At 36.6% G+C, this 19120-nt stretch overlaps 1 protein-coding gene across 2 annotated transcripts in view; it reads left to right on the top strand.

Moving 5' to 3' along the window:
• The first annotated feature begins 7257 nt into the window (after positions 1–7257).
• RNLS (renalase, FAD dependent amine oxidase) overlaps positions 7258–19120 on the top strand; it is a 278163-nt gene continuing 266300 nt past the window's right edge. The window contains exons 1-4 of one of the 2 annotated variants that reach the window (XM_068548151.1): positions 7258–7495; positions 8371–8476; positions 9084–9226; positions 16945–17103. In XM_068548151.1, the coding sequence (XP_068404252.1) occupies positions 7378–7495; positions 8371–8476; positions 9084–9226; positions 16945–17103 (526 nt within the window). In that variant the 5' untranslated portion in view covers positions 7258–7377. Of the gene's footprint in view, positions 7496–7856; positions 8031–8370; positions 8477–9083; positions 9227–16944; positions 17104–19120 lie in introns of those variants that run through there. The other variant, XM_068548152.1, reaches the window with a different exon arrangement.

The following is a 19120-nucleotide window of genomic DNA, read 5'->3' as shown; positions in this document are numbered from 1 at the left end:
GTTCAGACCCAACCCACAGGGCTTCTTCTGAATCAACATGGGACTCAACCCTGCCCCCAGTAGGGTAGTGCTGGCCACTGAGCAGAGAAGAAGCCTCAGCTCACACCTGGCTCCAGCCCTAGTGCCTTCATCTCTAGCCCCACCTCCTAGCAAGGTGATAGCTGCCAGCATACCCTGGGGAAAGATATGACTCATGCTCATTCAGACCTAGATTTCCCACTAATGCCACTGGGCACACACAGAGTGTATAGGGATGCTCCCACACAAGGACAACATTTCAAGACTGCTATAGGTAACTGCATCACCTAAATTCATAGAGACAGAGAAAGTTAAGCAAAATGAGAAGACAGAATTTGTTTCAATTGAGAGAACAAGAGAAAACTCCTAAAAAACAACCAATTAAACAGAAATAAGTAATTTATCAGACAAAGACTTCAAAGTATTAATAAGAATGTTAACTGAATAAGGGAAATGTTAACTGAATGTTAACTGAATGTTAATGTTAACTGACTGTTAATGTTAACTGAATGTTAACTGAATTAGGGAAAAGAATAGATGAACACAGTGAGAATTTTAACAAGAAACTAGAAAATGTAAAAAAGAATCAGTCAGAAATGAAGAATAAAATAACTGAAATGAAAAACACACTAGAAGGAATTAAGAGTAGACAAGGTGATACAGATGAATGCATAAATGATCTGGAAGATAGAATAATGGAAATCACCAAATCAGAACAGCAGAAAGAAACACAAATTTTAAAAAATGAGAACAGTTTAAGGGACCTCTGAAACAACATCAAGCATACCAACATTATACTGCATCATAGGGGTCCCAGAAAGAGGAGAGAGAAAGAAAGGGTCAAAAATGTATTTAATGAAATTATGGATGAAAACTTCTCAAACCTGAAGAAAACAGATACCCAGGTACAGGAAGCACAGAGGGTCCCAACCATGGTGAACCCAAACAGACCTATACCAAGACATATAATTAAAATGGAAAAAGTTAAAGATAAAGAGAGAATTCTACAGGCAGAAAGAAAATAAGAAAGAGTCATATACAAGGGAACCCCCATAAGACTATCAGCTGATTTTTCTGCAGAAACTTTGCATGCCAGAAGGGAGTAGCATGACATATTCAAAGTGCTGAAAGGGAAAAAGCTACAACCTAAGATACTCTATCCAGCAAGATTGTCACTTAGAATAGAAGGAGAGGTAAAAAACTGCTCAGATAAGCAAAAACTAAAAGAGTTCATCAATACTAAACCTATTCTAAAAGAAATGTTAAAGGGTCTTCTCTGTGAGGAAAAGAAAAGGCTATAAGTAGAAGTATCTACAGGAAAGGAAAATTCTAGTAGGAAAGGCAAATATATAGTAAGGGCTGAGGATCAATCACTTAAATAAGCTAGTCTGAAGATTAAAAGACAAAAAATTATAAAATCAACTATAAATAAATAATCAGTATAGGGATAAACATGAAGCTGTAAAATATATCAAAACACAGAATGTGGTGGAGGCAAATAAGAAATGTAGATCTTTTGGAGTGTTTGAATTTAATGTTTGAACTTAAATGACTACCAGTTTAAAACAAGTAGATATAGTTATAGGTCACCATATATGAACAGAACGATAAGCACAAATCAAAAATGTATAATAGATGCACAAAAACTAAAGAGAAAGGAACACAAGCATACCACTAAAGAAAATCATCAAAGCACAAGGGAATAAACTTAAATAAGAGAAATTAACTGAGAAGAACTACAAAAATAACCAGAAAACAAGTAACAAAATGGCAATAAGTACATACCTATCAATAATTACTTTAAATGTCAATGGACAAATACTCCAATCAAAAGACACAGGGCAACTGATTGGATAAGAAGTAAGACCCATCTTCATGCTGCTTACAAGAGACTCACTTCAGAGCTAAGGACACACACAGACTGAAAGTGAGGTGATGGAAAAGGATATTTCATGCAAATGGAAATGACAAGAAAGCAGGGGTAGCAATACTCATTTCAGACAAAATAGACTTTAAAACAAAGTTTATAATAAAAGACAAATAAGGGCATTATATAATGATAAAGGGATCAATACAAGAAGAAAACATAATGCTCATTAACATACATGCACCCAAAACAGGAGCACATAAATATATAAAGCAAATAGTAACAGACATAAAGAAATCAACAGAAACACAATAATAGTGGTGGACTTTAACATCCCACTGATATCAACAGACAGATCATTCAGACAGAAAATCAATAATACAACAGTGTACTTAAATGACACAACAGCCCAATTGGATATAACTGATATCTATAGGACATTACATGCAAAACCAGCAGAATACACATTCTTTTCAAGTGTACACGGAACGTTCCTCAGGACAGATCAAATACTAGGCCATAAAACAAGCCTCAACAAATTTAAGAGGACAAAAATTAAATCAAGCACTTTTTCTGATCGCAATGGTATGAAACTGGAAATCAATTACAGGAAGAAAAATGGAAAAACACAAATATGTGGAGACTAAATATCATGCTACTAAAAAACCAATGAGTCAAGGAATAAATGAAAGAGGAAATCAGAAAATACCTTAAGACAAATGAAAATGGAAACACAACTTTCCAAAATCTATGGGATGCACCAAAAGCAGTTCTAAGAAGGAAGTTCACAGCCATACAGGCCTACCTCAAGAAAGAATAAAAATCTCAAAGAAACAACCTACCATGTAAGGAATTTGAAAAAGAAGAATGAACAAAGCCCAAAGTCAGAAGAAGGAAGGACATAATAAAGATCAGAGAGAAAATAAATAAAACAGAGACCAAAAAAACCCCCAAAACAATAGAAAAGAAATGTACTGGATTTTTAAAAAGATAAAGAAAATTGATAAACCTTTAAACAGGCTCATCAAGAAAAAAAGAGAGAGGACCCAAATAAAATAAGAAATGAAAGAGGAGAAATAACAATGATATCACAGAGATTTTTAAAAAATCATAAGCGAATACCATGGAAGTTATATTCCAATGAACTGGACAACCAATAAGAAATGGACAAATTTCTAGAAATATACAATCTTTCAAGACTAAATCAGAAAGAAACAAACAATCTGAACAGACAGATCACTAGAAGTGAAATTGAGTTGGTAATCAAAAAACTCCCAGCAATCAAAAGTCCAGGAATGGACAGTTTCACAAGGGAATTCTACTAAACATATAAAGAAGAACTAATACCTATCCTTCTCAAACTATTCCAAAAAACCGAAGAGGATGGAACACCCCCAAATTCATTCTACAAGGCCACCATTATCCTGATACCAAAACCAGACAAAGATACTACAAAAAAAGAAAATTACAAACCAATATCTTTGATGACTATAGATGCAAAAATCCTCAACAAAATATTAGCAAATTGAATTAAACAATATACGAAAAGGATCATACACCATGGTCAAGTGGGATTTATTCCAGGGATGCAAGGATGGTTCAATATCTGCAAATCAATCAATGTGATACACCACATTAACAAAAGGAAGGATAAAAATCACATGATCAGAAAAAGCGTTTGACAAAATTCAACATCCATTCATGATAAAAAAAATACTCTCATCAAAGTTGGTATAGAGAGAATATATCACAACATTATAAAGGCCATTTATGACACACCCACAGCTAACATCGGTTCAATGCTGAAAAGTTGAAAACCTTTCCTCTAAAATCAGGAACAAGACAAGGATGCCCACTCTTGGCACTTATAAGTACCTGGTATTGGAAGTCCTAGCCACAGCAATCAGACTATAAAAAGAGATGAAAGGTATCCAAATTGGAAGGGAAGGGCAAAAATGACACTATTTGCAGATGACATGATACTCTATATAGAGAACTCTAAAGTCTCCACCCAAAAACTATAAAACCTAATAAATGAATCCAGCAAGGCTGCAGAACGCAAGATTAATATACAGAAATCTGTTGGTTTGCTATACACTAATAATGAACTACCAGAAAGGGAAAGCAAGGAAACCATCTCGTTTAAAACTGCATCAAAAAGAGTAAAATACTTAGGAATAAACTTAACCAAGGAGGTGAAAGACCTATACTCTAAAAACTATAAAACATGGATAAAGGAAATTGAAGATGACACAAAGAAATGGAAACATATCCTGTGTTCATAAATTGGATGAATTAATATTGTTAAAATAACCATACTACCCAAAGCAATCTATAGATTTAATGAAATCCTATCAAAATACCCATGACATTTTTCACTGAACTAGAACAAATAATCCCCAAATTTATACAGAACCACAAAAGATCCCAGATTGCCAAAGCAATCTTGAGAAAAAAGAGCAAAGCTGGATGTATCACCCTCTCAGACTTCAGACTATAGGACAAAGCCTTGTAATAAAAACAGCGTGATATTGGCACAAAAACAGACACATAGATCAATGGAACAGAATAGAGAGCCAGGAAATAAACCCACACACCTATGGTCAATTAAACTACAACAAAGGAGGTAAGAATATAGAGTGGAAAAAGACAGTCTCGGTGCTGGGAAAACCGGACAGCTACATGTAAAGGAATGAGATTGGAACATTTCCTCACACCTTATACAAAAACAAACTCAAAATGGTTTAAAGATCTAAATGTAAGACTTGAAACTATAAAACTCATAGAAGAGAACACAGGCAGACCACTCTTTGACATAAATTGTAGCAATATTTTTTTGGACCTGTCTCTTAAGGGAAAAGAAACATGCAAATATAAACAAATGAGGCCAAATTAAATTTATAGGCGTTTGCACAGCAAATGAAATGACCATTAAAATGAAAAGACAACGTATTGAATGGGACAAAATATTTGCAAATGATATGACCGATAAGGGGTTACTATCCAAAATATATAAACAGCTCATGCAATTTAACATCAGAAAAGCAAACAACCCAATTAAAAAATGGGCAGAAGACCTGAATAGACATTTTTCCAAAGAAGACATACAGATGGCCAATAGACATAAAAATATGCTGGACATTGTTAATCACCAGAGAAATGCAAATTAAAACCACAATGAGATATCACCTCATACCTGTTGGAATGGCTATCATCAAAAAGTCTACAAATAACAGGTGTTGGTGAGAATATGAAGAAAAGGGAAAACGTGCACTGTTGGTGGGAATGTAAATTGGTGCAGCCACCATTGAAAACAGTAGGGAAGTTCCTCAAAAATCGAAAAACAGAACTACCATATGATCTAGCAATTTCACTCTTGGGTATTTATTTGAAGAAAACGAGAACACTAATTTGAAAGATACATGCACCCCAATGTTCATAGTAGAATTATTTGCAAGAGCCAAGATATTGAAGCAACCTAAGTGTTCATCAACAGATGAATGGATAAAGAAGAAGTGCACACAATGAAACATTAGTCATAAAAAAGAAATGAAACTCTGCCATTTGAAGCAATCTGGATGAACTTAGAGCAGGGGTCCCCAACCCCCAGGCTGTGGACTGGTACTGGTCCAAGGCCTGTTAGGAACTGGGCCACACAGCAGGAGGTGAGTGGCGAGTGAGTGAAGCTACATCTGCCACTCCCTATTGCTCCCCATTGCTCACATTACCACTTGAACCATTGCTCGCATTACCACCTGAACCATCGCTCGCATTACCACCTGAACCATTCCCTCCCTCACCCACCGCCTCATCCGTGGGAAAATTGTCTTCCATGACACCTAGAGCATATTAGGCTCAGTGAAATAAGTCAGACACAGAAAGACAAATACTCTCTGTTATCAGTTACATGTGGAATCTAAAAAATAAAACAAACTAATGAGTATAATAAAACAGAAACAGTATCACAAATATAGGGAAAAACTAGTGGTTACCAGTGGGGAGAGGAAAGGGGGAGTGGTAAGATAGGGGTAGTGGATTAAGGGATACAAATTACTGTGTACCAAATATAAAAGCAACAAGAATATACAGCACAGGGAAATATAGCCATTATCTTGAAATAACTTTAAATGGGATATAATCTATAAAAATATTGAATCACTATGTTGTACATCTGAAACTAATATTGTTAATCAATTATACTTCAATAAAAACTTATCTAAAGACTTTATATAATAAGGTGTGAGGCTTTCATCTTTCATATGCTCCAAAAATTTGTTTACTATTTGTATTTTGTCTTGTATATTTTGAACATAATTTGTAAATGATTATGTATTCGATGTTTTTCTCTTCCATTTTTATGTTCAGTTTTATTTTTATGCTTAGGAATGTCTTGTTAGGTTACATATGTTCATTTGTATCTTCTAGTTCTATTATCTTTTATTAGATATATGTAATATTAATCTATCACCAACTTGATGCCTGGTAATTGCTTCATGATGTGTACATAAAGTAAAACTTCTAATTTTTAACGTTTTCGTTGTAATTGGCTACCACTGTCAACTTTCTTATAATTCTGATAGCTATTCAAGTTTCTCTGGTTTCCAGGTAATAATTTATCTGCAATTCAGAGTAACTTAATTTTTTATTTTTTAATAGTTCACTCTTATCCTTGTTTTTTATTGTTTCCTTGAGAACCTCCAGGGCAATGTTAGAAAAAACAAACAAACAAGAGACTAGTGGTAATGGCATGAATCCTTGTCCTGTCCCTTATAGCATTTGGAATGTGTTTTGACATAAAACTTAATATCTACTGAAGAGATGAGTGATCTAAAATTTTCTGGTGAACCAAGTGTCTTTAATTTTCAACAATTTGGAATGTAGAATTTTTTGGCCCCCTTTCACAGATGGAGAAATTGAGGTTCAAAAAGGTTATATCCCTTACACAAAGCCCGAGGGCTAGTTTAAGAAAATTTCTCCAAAACTCTTTTCCTATTATGTGAATAGTGGCCATTAAGGTCTTTGAAAAAAGCTGGCTCTGGCATCGCTGGTAAGTTCCTTTCAGACTTAGAATACTAAGCTAGCAAAGGTTCCAGCAAGGCATAGTTACCCTAGTAAGTTACCTTGGGCTGGGTCTCCGCAGTAGTCAACACCAGCCCCGTGGCGAGGCGGGGTCTCACACTCTAACCTACATGATTTACAGGTTCTGGGGGGGCGAGGGGCAGGCTGGAATTCACAGCTTATCGGATGGGGCCAGCCTGTCTTGGAAGCCAGCTCCTGGCCCTCGAACCAAGGGGAAGGCCAAGGTTTGCTGGTCTTCAGCGCTGATCATCCCCTCAGCCCCGGTCGCCTCCTCTCCGCCCCCTGCAGGCCAGCCGAGGAACTGCTTAGGGGCCGGGTGGGGCCCGGAGCGCGGAGCAGACATCTCTAACCCGCGGGGCTTTGGCGGTTGCACCGACTGCAGGCCGGCCACCCCGCCGCGGAGACAGCGGGCCATGGCGCGGGTGCTGATCGTGGGCGCCGGGCTGACGGGAAGCCTGTGCGCAGCGCTGCTGAGGAAGGCGGCGGCCCGTCCTTTGCACCTCGCTGTGTGGGACAAGGCTGGGGACTCAGGTGGGTCGTCTCCCGGCCGAAACGGGGGGGAAAGAAGCCGGCGGGGACCATGGCTTCTGAGGTGGCCTAGGCCCTACCGGAGTAAGTCTGTGAAGAAAATCCAGCAGCTCGGCGGGCGTCTGGTCACGTGATCGGAGACTTCCGGCGCCCGTAAGGCCTGAGAGGGCGCGCGGGTGGAAGCGGCGACCCCGGCTGGCCTGGGGGGCGGGGCGGGAGTGCCGAGAGCGCTTCGGAGGGCGGCCCGAGCGGCCTGGGAGGGGTCCTGACTGGAGTTTGCAAAGCTTGGGCCTGCCGCTGCCGCTAAGAAGTGGATTTTTTCCTCGGCCGCTCTGTGCCTTGGAGGCTTATCTCTAGATTATGAGAATCCTCAAGTGCCCATTGACCAAGACTTTACGAAGATCTAGTTGACAGCATCCTGTCACTCTCCTGAAATCTGACTGCAAGAGGGAAAGCATTCGTTGATTCGTTCATTCTGACATTTCATTTATTATTTTGTTTTCTTTTGTCCTTTCGTGCATTCCTGTTATTCAGATCGGTAAATAGATGCCTCAGTCACAGTGCTGAAGGGTGGCGCATTATTCATGGGTTCTTTTAAAAAAATATCTCACACTCAGTGACCAAATTGTCTCTTAATTACTTCCTGACAATGTTAAATGACAAAATCTTCAGTATAAAAAAACGTTTTCTAGATGTATGTAATCTGGAGAAAACAGAATATTTAAAAATATATTATTATGAAAGTAAAAAAAAAAATTGTAAAAATGTTTCCTGAAACAGTTCTAAGTAATCTATTCGTGGTAACCTGGGGTGAATAGCGTCAACTGCAAATGGTTCATTCTAATGCGCTAAGACATTTTCCTGGGGACTAATTCAAGGGGGAAGAATGACCACAGCCAGCAGTCCTCATAATCTACAGAGCACAGTGGACTTGGGTGCCCAGTACATCACCTGCACTCCTCATTATGCCAAAAAACACCAGAGGTGAGTTAGTTGAAAGGGGGTGGAATCAGTCTTACTGTTTGTAGGATGTAAAAAGATACAAATCATCCATTTTTAGCAGGGTTGAACTTTGACTCTTGTAATGTAGTGAAATTATATTATCATCATTGATCGTATTAGCAGTAAAAGGTTAACCTGAATAAAGTGGGAAAACTGTAATACATACCTCATCCAATTGTTGTAACCATCAGATGAGATGTTACATGGAACATAGTAAAGGCTCAATAAATAAGAGTTCGTATGTTGGTGTTGAGGAAGAGGACAGATAGCTGTGATGGAAGTCAATCTTAACCAGATTTAAAACTGGTGTATTGAATACCTTTCTTTTTATTTTCACTGACTTTAATTTTGAAATATATGAGAAAATAGACCTTTGACTAAGATTAGCAAAAGACTATGGATTCTCAAAACATTTCCGTTCTTCACCTGAATTATAGTTTTTATTAACACAAAACATATGTTGAGTTGTTCATAGGAAGATTTCTAGTTATTATTTAGGATTGTAATCTCTAAGAATTCTTGGAAGAGAATATAGTATTTAGAGCTAAGTATAGCATATAGTTATGTTATACATATTGATTTGTTTCAGTTTTTATGATGAACTGTTAGCTCGTGGTGTTTTGAAGCCTCTGACCTCTCCTATTGAAGGAATGGTGATAAAAGAAGGAGATTGTAACTTTGTGGCACCTCACGGAGTTTCTTCAATTATTAACCATTACTTGAAAGAATCAGGTGAGAATAGAATTTTTTCTGCCTTCTTTTAAAGTTAACATTTTAAAATAAAAGTTATACACATAATTAAATATTAATGCTATAAAGAAAGTTATAAAATAAAGTAAATGTTCTCCTACTCACCACTCAATAGCTAGTTGTCTTCCCCTAAAGTAATCATTGTTTCCAATATATGCTTCCAGAAAAATGTTTATGCATCTATCTATTGTTCTACATGGCTGTCTCTATTTACCTATTCATATATTTGTATATATTCTTTTTTAAAACATAAATGAGATTATTTTACATAAGCCATTCTATACTTTTGTCATCTATGTTTATAATAAATCAATCTCTATCTCTATCTATGTCTATATATATCCTATTGGTTCTGTTTCTCTGGAGATTCCTGACTAATGCATAATCATAGAGTGAATCATATCTTGGGTCTGTTTTCATATCAGCAAATTCAGTGTGCTTCATTCTTTTCAATGCCTGTTCAGTATTACATGGTATGTGTGTATTGTTATTTAGTTAACTGTTAACTTTCTGGTAAGTATGTGGATTGTTTGGTCGGGGGGTGAGGGGTTGTTTTGGTTTATGCTAATACAAATATTACTGCAATGTTTAACCCTGATATACTTTTGAAAGCATATCTGTCGGATCAGTTCCTAGCAGTACAGTAGGTGTGTCAATGGCATGTGCATTTTTTATTTAACTAGGTTGTGCCATCTCTTCCTCTTAAAGAATATCTCATCAATAGTGAAGGAGAACGTCTCTTTCCACACAACCTGATATTATGGAAATTTAAAAATTTTGCCCATGTGATGGGTTACAATGGTATCTCCTTGTGTTCTGATTTGCATTTACTTAATTATGACTGAGTTTATGCATCTTTGTTTTGCTAACCAAGTCTGTGCTTTTTTTTCTTGTGAATGTCTTATTCATAACCTTTGCCCATTTTCTATGAGGATTTTCGTTTGTTCTTTATATTTATTATAAGTGTTTTAAGATGGATTTTTTGGAAAAAGATGATAAATAATCTTGGATGATAAATGATTTATTTTTTAAAACAGAAATAGGCTTCTTGATGAATCATAAATAATTGCCCAACTGAAGATCACTGAGGAAAGGTATAAGGCTGAGTATTTGTTTTGTTTCATAAGCTATTTCTAGAATAGTTACTGTTTTGGTCTCCTTCATCAAATATTACTAATTGGGAACCCTGAGAATCCTTGATACTGGGCATGGGAGGGGCCAGTGAGATTGAATATACAACGTGAAGACATAGTAAATACCATTCTGGGTGAGGCCATTTCTTCATCTAGGATTTAGACTATGATGGTGTATTCATCAGGATTTTCCAGAAAAACAGAATCAAGAGGATATATATATATATATATATATATATATATATATATATATATATATATATATAAAGATTTATCATATAGAATTAGCTTATGTGATTTTGGAGGCTGGCAAGTCTGAAGATCTGCTGGAGACCCAGGAGAGTTGATGGTTTACTTTCAGTCCAAAAGCCTGAGACCCCAGAGAGCTAAAGGTACAGTTCCAGTCCAAAGGCTGGTGAGCTTGAGACCCAGGAAGAGCTGATGTTTCAGTTCAAGTCTGAAGGCAGGAGGATAAAACAATGTCCCAGTTCGAAGGCTATCAGACAGGAAGACTTCTTTACTCCTGGGAGGGTCAGCCTTTCTGTTTTATTCAGGCCTTTGATTGATTGGATGGTACCCACCTATGTTAGGGAGGGCAACCTGCTTTACTCAGTCTACCAATTTAAATATTAATCTCTTCTAAAAACATCCTCACAGACATACCCAGAATAATGTTTGCCAAATACATGGGAACCCCCATGACTCAGTCAAGTTGACACATAAAATTAACCATCACAGATGGTGACACCATTTGGACATTTTGTAGAATGTCATCAGCTTCATATATTGCCACCATACAACTTTAAAAAAAATCTAATTTCCATCATGATTTTTACTTAACCCAAATTAGATGTGCATACTTACTAAAATTTCCAAGTACTTAGTAATTGTATTATATATCTAGCCATCCATGCATGCATACATCCATTCATTCAATAAACATTTACTGAGTGCTTACTATATACTGTTTTAGGCACTAATGATACATGAACCAAAGTCCCTGCCTCGTATACCTGAGGGACAGTCCTTGAATACATTGTACCTACATCCTTTTGTGTTAGGTGTTTGGGGGAATATATGCTTTATTTTCCAATTTTGCTTTGGAAACTCTTGGCAGAAGAGGTCATATTTAATTATTTGTAGCTCAAACAGAATCTAATAGTACCTTGTACATAGTAGGTAGGTATAGTGATATAGATTTAGATTTCTAATATATATAAATATACATATATTTATTCATTCTAATTTAGCCAATTCTTAGTAAAAACCTATTTATTCTTTCAATTTGTACAGTCTCTTGAGAGTGTGAGTACTTTAGATTTTCTTGTCACTATGTAAAATATTTATTTCAAACGTAACTTTTAAAAAAGAATTACATACTACTGGTAGAAAATTTGGAAAGTACAGAAAAATAGCAGGGGAAAGTGTCACTATAATATATAAATCAACAATAAGTCCATTTTGTGACATACTTTCTGCTTTTTTTAAAAATGAATTTTTATATAATTGAGTTCAAGGTCTACATATTTTGAGTGTATATAAACTTTTTCTTAGTTTATTTAAATATTATCTTTGTACTGCTTCAAGAGGTCTTTCCACCCTCTACCCAGATCCATTATTAGAGGTTTTGTAGACCCTATCTATACCATTTAAAATTTTATAGTTATATCCATTTAAGCATTCTTTAAACTTCTTTAAAGCTTTCTATCCTATAAATGGTTTCTGTCTTATTTTGGTTGTTTCCACAATATAAGTCGAGAGAGTCCCTGTGATCAGAATGACCTGGGTTCAAATTCACATTCTACCACCATTTCCTAGCTATGTAATATTAGGAAAGTTTTAAAATCTATACCTTGGTTCTTTCATTGGAAAAATGAGAGCAATAACAGTACCTACTACTAAGTTTTGTGAGGAATAAAGGATATAATGCACTCATTGTCAATTTAAGCAAATAATAGGCCATGCACATAGAAATCTCTTGATAAATATTAGTTTAAAAAATAGTCTACTTGAATGATGCTGACCTTTGCATGTGCTCAGCACATAAGAACCCAAATTGCCAAGTCATTCCAAAAAATACTCTACATTTGGGATCGGTTGAGTTCACAACCCCACAGTCTGATGGTCCAACCAGTTTTATTTAGTTTGGGACTAGACTTCCAGGGAAATTATCTGTATTGGGTATGTCTAATCAGGTATGCTTTAGAATAGGTTCAACTCTCTAAAGCCAATATTTAAGTAGACCAGTTTCCCAGAGTAAGTAGTGAAGGGCAGGAGGAAATAGGCACATGCCTCTTCACCTTATGTTCTGTTCTCATTTATTGTCTCATGTGTTCACATTAAGCTTATTACAGAGAAAACTGTGTTTCTTGACATCAGTTTTACCTACTGCCTGTCTTCCCAGTTAATACAATCTTCTTGAGTAAGTAAAATGTGATTTTTCTGTTGTTTTACTTTTTTGGTTGTCACTGTAGGGGGTGGGAGAAATTCAAAAGAACAAAAGCTACTCTATCATTTGTTAAGTGCTATTTATCTGATACTATGTTAGGCACTTAACATACATCATTTCTAATTCTCATATAACCATTCAAGGTGGTTATCATTCTCCCCATGTGCTAATGAGAAAAATGAGACTCCGGGAGGTTAAGTACTTTGCTTATGGTGGCTTAACTAGTAAGTAAGAGACCAGCACTCTCTTTAAGCTGACCCTGTTGTCATTTCCTTTTAATGATCCCATGGAGGACAATGAAAGGGTCTCATACCTCTGATTTAACATCTTTTCCTTTCCAGGTTGTCCCCTACAGTATGAGAGACTGCTCCCATCCTACCCTGGTTCTACATGTCAATGGACACCTGGCTCAAGAGAACAAACTCATAGAGCCCTTCCTCTAGTCCCCCTCTTTCATTGGTTAGTCCCTGCCCCAGGGGGAAGGGGCTACTAAGGAGTGATGCCATTTTCCTTCTTTATGCAAACAGGAAGATCAGTCACCTGCTGGTTCCTGCCTATGACCTTTAGACAGTGATGAACCAAGTCCTTTTGCTTTTGAATAAGGCCCATGTTATTAAATCATTCATCGGAGGATGAATTTAGTTTCCAGGACAGGATGAGCATCTTTTATTTGGTTTGGCCTACCGCAGGAAGAACTGTTGCTGCATGTATTTGTTTTTATTTTACCATCTACTTCAAAAGGGACATTGATTAACAATCCAAAGTCAACATGGGCAATGTAACTTGTCAAAGTTGACAGGATTGATTTATTAGAAAAGATGGTTTAATTTGCAGATACTATCAGCTAGTGTGATTTCTTTCTAGTAATATATAATTTTTATCATTTTCTCCCTTTTTACTTTTGTGTTTACTTTCTTTCTAAAATTGATGTAAGACAATTAAGGCTGAGCAGTTCTGTCTCAAAATTTCTCCTAGGCAGGTGATCATGGCACTCATCCATAACAGTGTCTTTCAGAGAGAAGGTAGAAGATAGCCCAGGAGCCTTGGTTAAGCACTCCACAGTTTAAGCAGTGCATTTAGTTAGACATTGCTTACATCTCTTCAGGTCCATCTCAGCAGTTCTGAACCGAAACCTTTTGTAGGAAATTATTGGAGGAAAATGAATTTAGATACTCTCTCTAAAATGGAAGAAGGCAGGGGATACACATTGAATAAATATATAACAGAAACATATTTGCCTTTGTAAAATGGCTAAAACTTCTTTGTGTTCTGATATCTTTGTAGTTATCTGCAGATTTTTTTATTTTTATGAAATGTGTGCTGGGGAAATAGTGGTAAATAAAACACGTGGACCTTGCCTTTGTTAATATAGGGTGTAGTGGGGGGAAAAAACAAAAACTAATTTCACACACAAAAAAAGGGTACGTAATAATGCTAAGAAGAAAGAGTGAGAGCCTTATGAGAGAGCTATAATAATAGGACCTAAACTAACGTGAGTTTGAGCGGAGTGAGGTATGGGAAATGTGTCAGGGAAAGCATCTCTGACGAGCTAATGTTTACATGGGTACCTGAAAGGTGAGCAAGAGTGAACTAGGCCAACAGCTGAGTGGTGAGAATTGCATGCAGTGGGCATATCAACTTGCAACTGTTCTAAAGTAGGAGGAAGATGGTGCATTTATGGAATGAAAAAGTCATCATGACTGGAGGGTAGTGAATGAGGGAGAAAACATAAGAGGTGAAGTTTAAGAGTAAAGCAGGGGCCAGATCATAAGGGGCTTTGTAAGCAATGTTAAGATTTTATACTTTATCCTAAATGCAGTGGGAAACCACTGAAGGATTTTATGCAAGAGAGGGACATGGTCAAATTTACTAAGCTCAGATTGAGAGATATTATGTAGTTCTCTAAGTGTTTAAAAATGATTTTCCAGAGCCTATAGATTTGGTCATGGGGTCCTTTCAAAAGTTATTAGTTACTTTCACAAGGAAATGCCGCTTTCCCAGAAACTGACTCCTAGCAATTGGAAAGGAAAACCTCCTGGTTAGTCAGAGCAGCTATACCATTGCCCCTAACTCTTGGAAAATGCTATTTTTTGAGTGACTTTGCCGGTGGTGGTGTTAGATTTGGGTCTATCTATCTACCCCAGTGGTCTCACACTTTAAAGTACATGGTAACAAACCTGGGGGCTTGTTAAATGCAGGCTACTGGGCCTGATCCCCAGATTCTGATTCGGTAGGTCTGGGTTGGGACCTGAGAATTTGCATTTCTAACAAGTTCCAAGGTGCTGCTGGTACTGACTAATATACATCTTGCAGAACACTTTGGGACCACTGGGATATATGTTCAAGACGTTTGACTGGATATGGAGAATTTCTAGTTAGTGGACTTCAATTCTGTTAAACACACACACCTACTCACCACCAAAAACAAAACCAATGTAACGCTGTTTTCAAAGGGAATATTATGTGAAAACAAAACTGAATGAAACATAAAGTCAGTTGACTTAGTTGAGGTCCCAGTCAGGGCCAGGACTAGAGTGAGGCAAGTGAGGGGTGAGACATCCTAAATCAATAGAACAGAGGGAAGTGGAGCCATTCTGGTTGGAGTAAAGGAGATGGTGGGTGTGAGTTGAAAGCTCCAGTTATTTGTGCCTTCCCAGAGGAGGGGCCTTAGAGAAACCCTCAGGCAAGTTGAAGCACTATTTAGAAGCCCTTGCTCTAATCTTTGAGCAGAATGATGCTAATTGCCTCAAAGAGATTGACCCCTGGGCCTCGTTCCTTCTACCATATTTGCATTTGACTTAAAAAATTTGTAATTACTATGTTGTAGAGTTATTCAAGGGAATGTGAAAGATGTAAAGGTATATGAGATCTGGAGACCTGACATGGAGGAGCCCGAGAGAGTATTTTGGGATAGATAAGACACACCTAAAGCGTAGAGATACTTTGGATCAATGTCAGAATGAGTGGTAAAGGCAGTGATTGTCTGAGATGAGAAGGATCACATCGAGCTGGAGTAGCCACGGAAAGGAAGCTTCATGGCAAAGGTTGGATTTAAGCTCGGTTTTTAGTGGCTAGGAGCACGAGGTGTCCCATGCAGTGATGGACAGGATCTTTCATTGTGCTTTTTACCCCTTATTCCATTTTTATTTATTTCTTTTCTACTCATGAGGCCAAATAAAAGTAGATTTGCTTTAACATCAAATTTTTCTCACAGCTGGAATGTGAGGTAAGTACTAGTATACCAAGGAGAATAAATGATCCAATTATATTTTCCTATCTTTCAGTTTATGGTTCATAATTCATTCTTTTAAACAAATATTGATTAAATACCTAGTACATGCCAAGTACAATACTTTATATGCTATATATAGAAAAAACAGGCATAATTTGTGGCTTATGGAGCTTACAAATTACAAGGAAAGAAAATATTAAGCATATAACTACTTAAATAATTATTACAATATCTTTGTGATAAATGCAAATAAGGGAAATGCTATGAGAGGATATTCCAGATTGTATTTCCCTTCATTTTGATTCTTTGTCATAAAAGTAATTGATCCATCGAAGAGACTTGGATTTCTCTTCAGAGATTTTTTTTTCAGATTTAATAGGGACTATTGATACTTTTAATAGGGAATATTGCTCTTTCTTGGTATTACTAGAGAGAATTCTTTACAGCTTTACTAAGATGTATACTTGCTCTACAAAGATAATGAACTTTAGAGTCAGATGGATGTGGATTTAAATCATGGCGTGACATTTCTAAATCTGTTTCCTTATCTGGGAAATGAATTGGTATAATGTATATCAAGTGTTTGGCATAGTCTTGACATACAGTAGATGATTAAGAAAAGATATCTATGGTTTCTATTATTATTAATTGTAGTAGTAGTATTTTTTTTCCCCAGAGCAGGCGTTGTTAGGGAGGTCCAAGGGTGCCAGAAGGGAGGGATTCCCATTAAACGAGATAGAAAGTAAAGAAAGTGAAGCCCAGGGGCTGTACAAGACGAACTTTACCATTTTATTCATCTGAGTGGATCCGGTTTGTGACTCCTCTCTTCCCTCTCATTCGTATGGAAAATCCTGACTATGTGAATATGATTTTGCTTTTGGAACAGGTGCTGATATCTACTTCAGACAGTGTGTGACCCAGATCAACCTGAGAAATGACAAGTGGGAAGTCCTGAGGGAAACAGGCTCCCCTGAGCAGTTTGATATTGTTGTCCTCACGATGCCAGCTCCTCAGATTCTGCAGCTTCAAGGTGACATCGTCAACTGTGAGTCTCAGCCTGCACTGTTTACCTTAGGGAATGGGCTCCCTTTGATAGAGCGTGAATTCAGTTTAACTGACTTAGCAAAGGGTATATTAGGGATTCTACTGATTTGCATGTTTTGAAAACTGATACTATGGCCTGGTTCATTATATTAGTCTAGGTCAAATTGAAATCCAGATTTTTAAAAACCCAGTTAAAAATTGAATATTTCTCTTTTTTTCCTTGCCTTTAAGAAGTAAGTATTTTTGATGGAGATGTAGTAGTTTGGCCCAAAAGAAGAACAGTCTCTTTGTGGCCATTCTGGAAAAAAGAAGGTTTTTATGATATAAGCATTGATTATGTGACAAGCCTGGTAAACCTTACCTTGGATTGTTCTTGAGTGTGAGTCTCATGTTCTTCCCTGATTGTGATTTGTTGACTCACCTTTCACCTGGCTTCTCCCACCTCCTTTTTAAAAAAACAGCTTTGAGACTAATTCACGTACCATACGACTCATCCATTTGAAGTGTATATTTCAATGGTATTTAGTACATCCAACGACATACTGCAACCATTCCCACAGTCAATTTTGGAATATTTTCATCACCTCAGAAAGACACCCCATATCCTAAAGCTCTCACCTCCATCCCCCATCTCTGCCTCCAACTCTAAGCAAACAGTAATTTATTTTCTGTCTCTATAGATTTCCCTGTTACCTGGATTCTTAAGAAAAGCTTTTCTATAGCTCTGCTTTGTATCTACCTATGCCAGGTTTAACTGATTATTCTCCTCCCTTTCATCATGTCTGACTGACCCTGACACATCAAAGTCATTGATTTCTGGAGCATACTTCATCTTGCCTTGAAGTCCATGAGTTATAACAAAGCAGAATCTGGTGATGGTGGCAAGGCTTTGGGAGTGTGACATGCATGTAGCTTTTGACTTTGTGGCATGACTGAAGGTGATATTGGATTTGATTGAGAAATAGCCTTTTATGCCACTGTTAGAAAGAAAACTGGTAATGAATATGGTTTATAGATCCTAGATTTAGAACTGTAATAGAGATTGTTCTCTGAGGAAGAATGTAGCTGCATATTACATCTTGAAAGCAGTTTGAGTAACAGTTCTACCATGCAGTAACAATATATAGCTTCTTTTGTTGTACAGTCTGAGACAGTAATATAGAAAGGATTGGAATATTTATTAGATAGCTATAGGCAAAGTAAAAAACGAATTTCAAAGATCTGTTTCATGAGTCTACCTCTAGTGTGTTGCCAAAGTCACTTTAAAGTAGGATAATTTATTTCCTCGGATTCTGTAATAATTGGATTGATTTTGAGACAGTGTTAAATAACATACTGTAACTTAACTAAAACACAGTTATTGGTTAGTGTATTCAGTGGTACTGTAAATTACATATTCCAATTTTTAAAAGCTACATAGTTTTGTATGTGGAGACCCTTCAATGTTGCATTTTGAAGGTATTTCTCAATATTTGTATTAAATGACATATAAAATATAACACCATGGCATAGACTGAGCCCTAAGATGTTTAAGGGCCTGCTAATTAATAATTTTATTTAGATCATCTTTATCCTTATTTTTTGAGTAGCTGAACTGTGTTGGTCTGAGAGAGATAACTTAAATTCTTCTACTATTATTGTATTTCTGTCTTTCCTGGGGTTTTGGGAAACAAATTTTGCTTTATGATTTTTGTGATACCACATTATTTGATTCATAATATTTCTTCATTAAAATTTACCCTTTAACTTAAGTTCTTTCTTTAGTGTCATTTTCATTTTACTTTGCTTTCATATCATTCTTGACTGATAAATGAGATGCTCATTCTTTTATTTTCATTTGTCTGGTACATCCTTTTTACTTTTAGCCTTTCAAAGATATTTTATTTTAGAAGTACCTCTTTTGTATTTGTTTATCTTTGAGTCGAGTAATTTCATAAAGATATATCTTATTTTTAATAGTTTTGTGTCAGTTTTTCATGAATCGTGTTGTACATTTTGTATTTGAAGATTCAGCTTTT

The sequence above is a fragment of the Eschrichtius robustus genome, chromosome 7 (assembly GCF_028021215.1).
Source record: "Eschrichtius robustus isolate mEscRob2 chromosome 7, mEscRob2.pri, whole genome shotgun sequence".
NCBI classification, from domain to species: Eukaryota; Metazoa; Chordata; class Mammalia; order Artiodactyla; family Eschrichtiidae; genus Eschrichtius; species Eschrichtius robustus.
The sequence above is the reverse complement of the archived record's forward strand: the minus strand, read 5'-3'. Positions and strand labels throughout refer to the sequence as shown.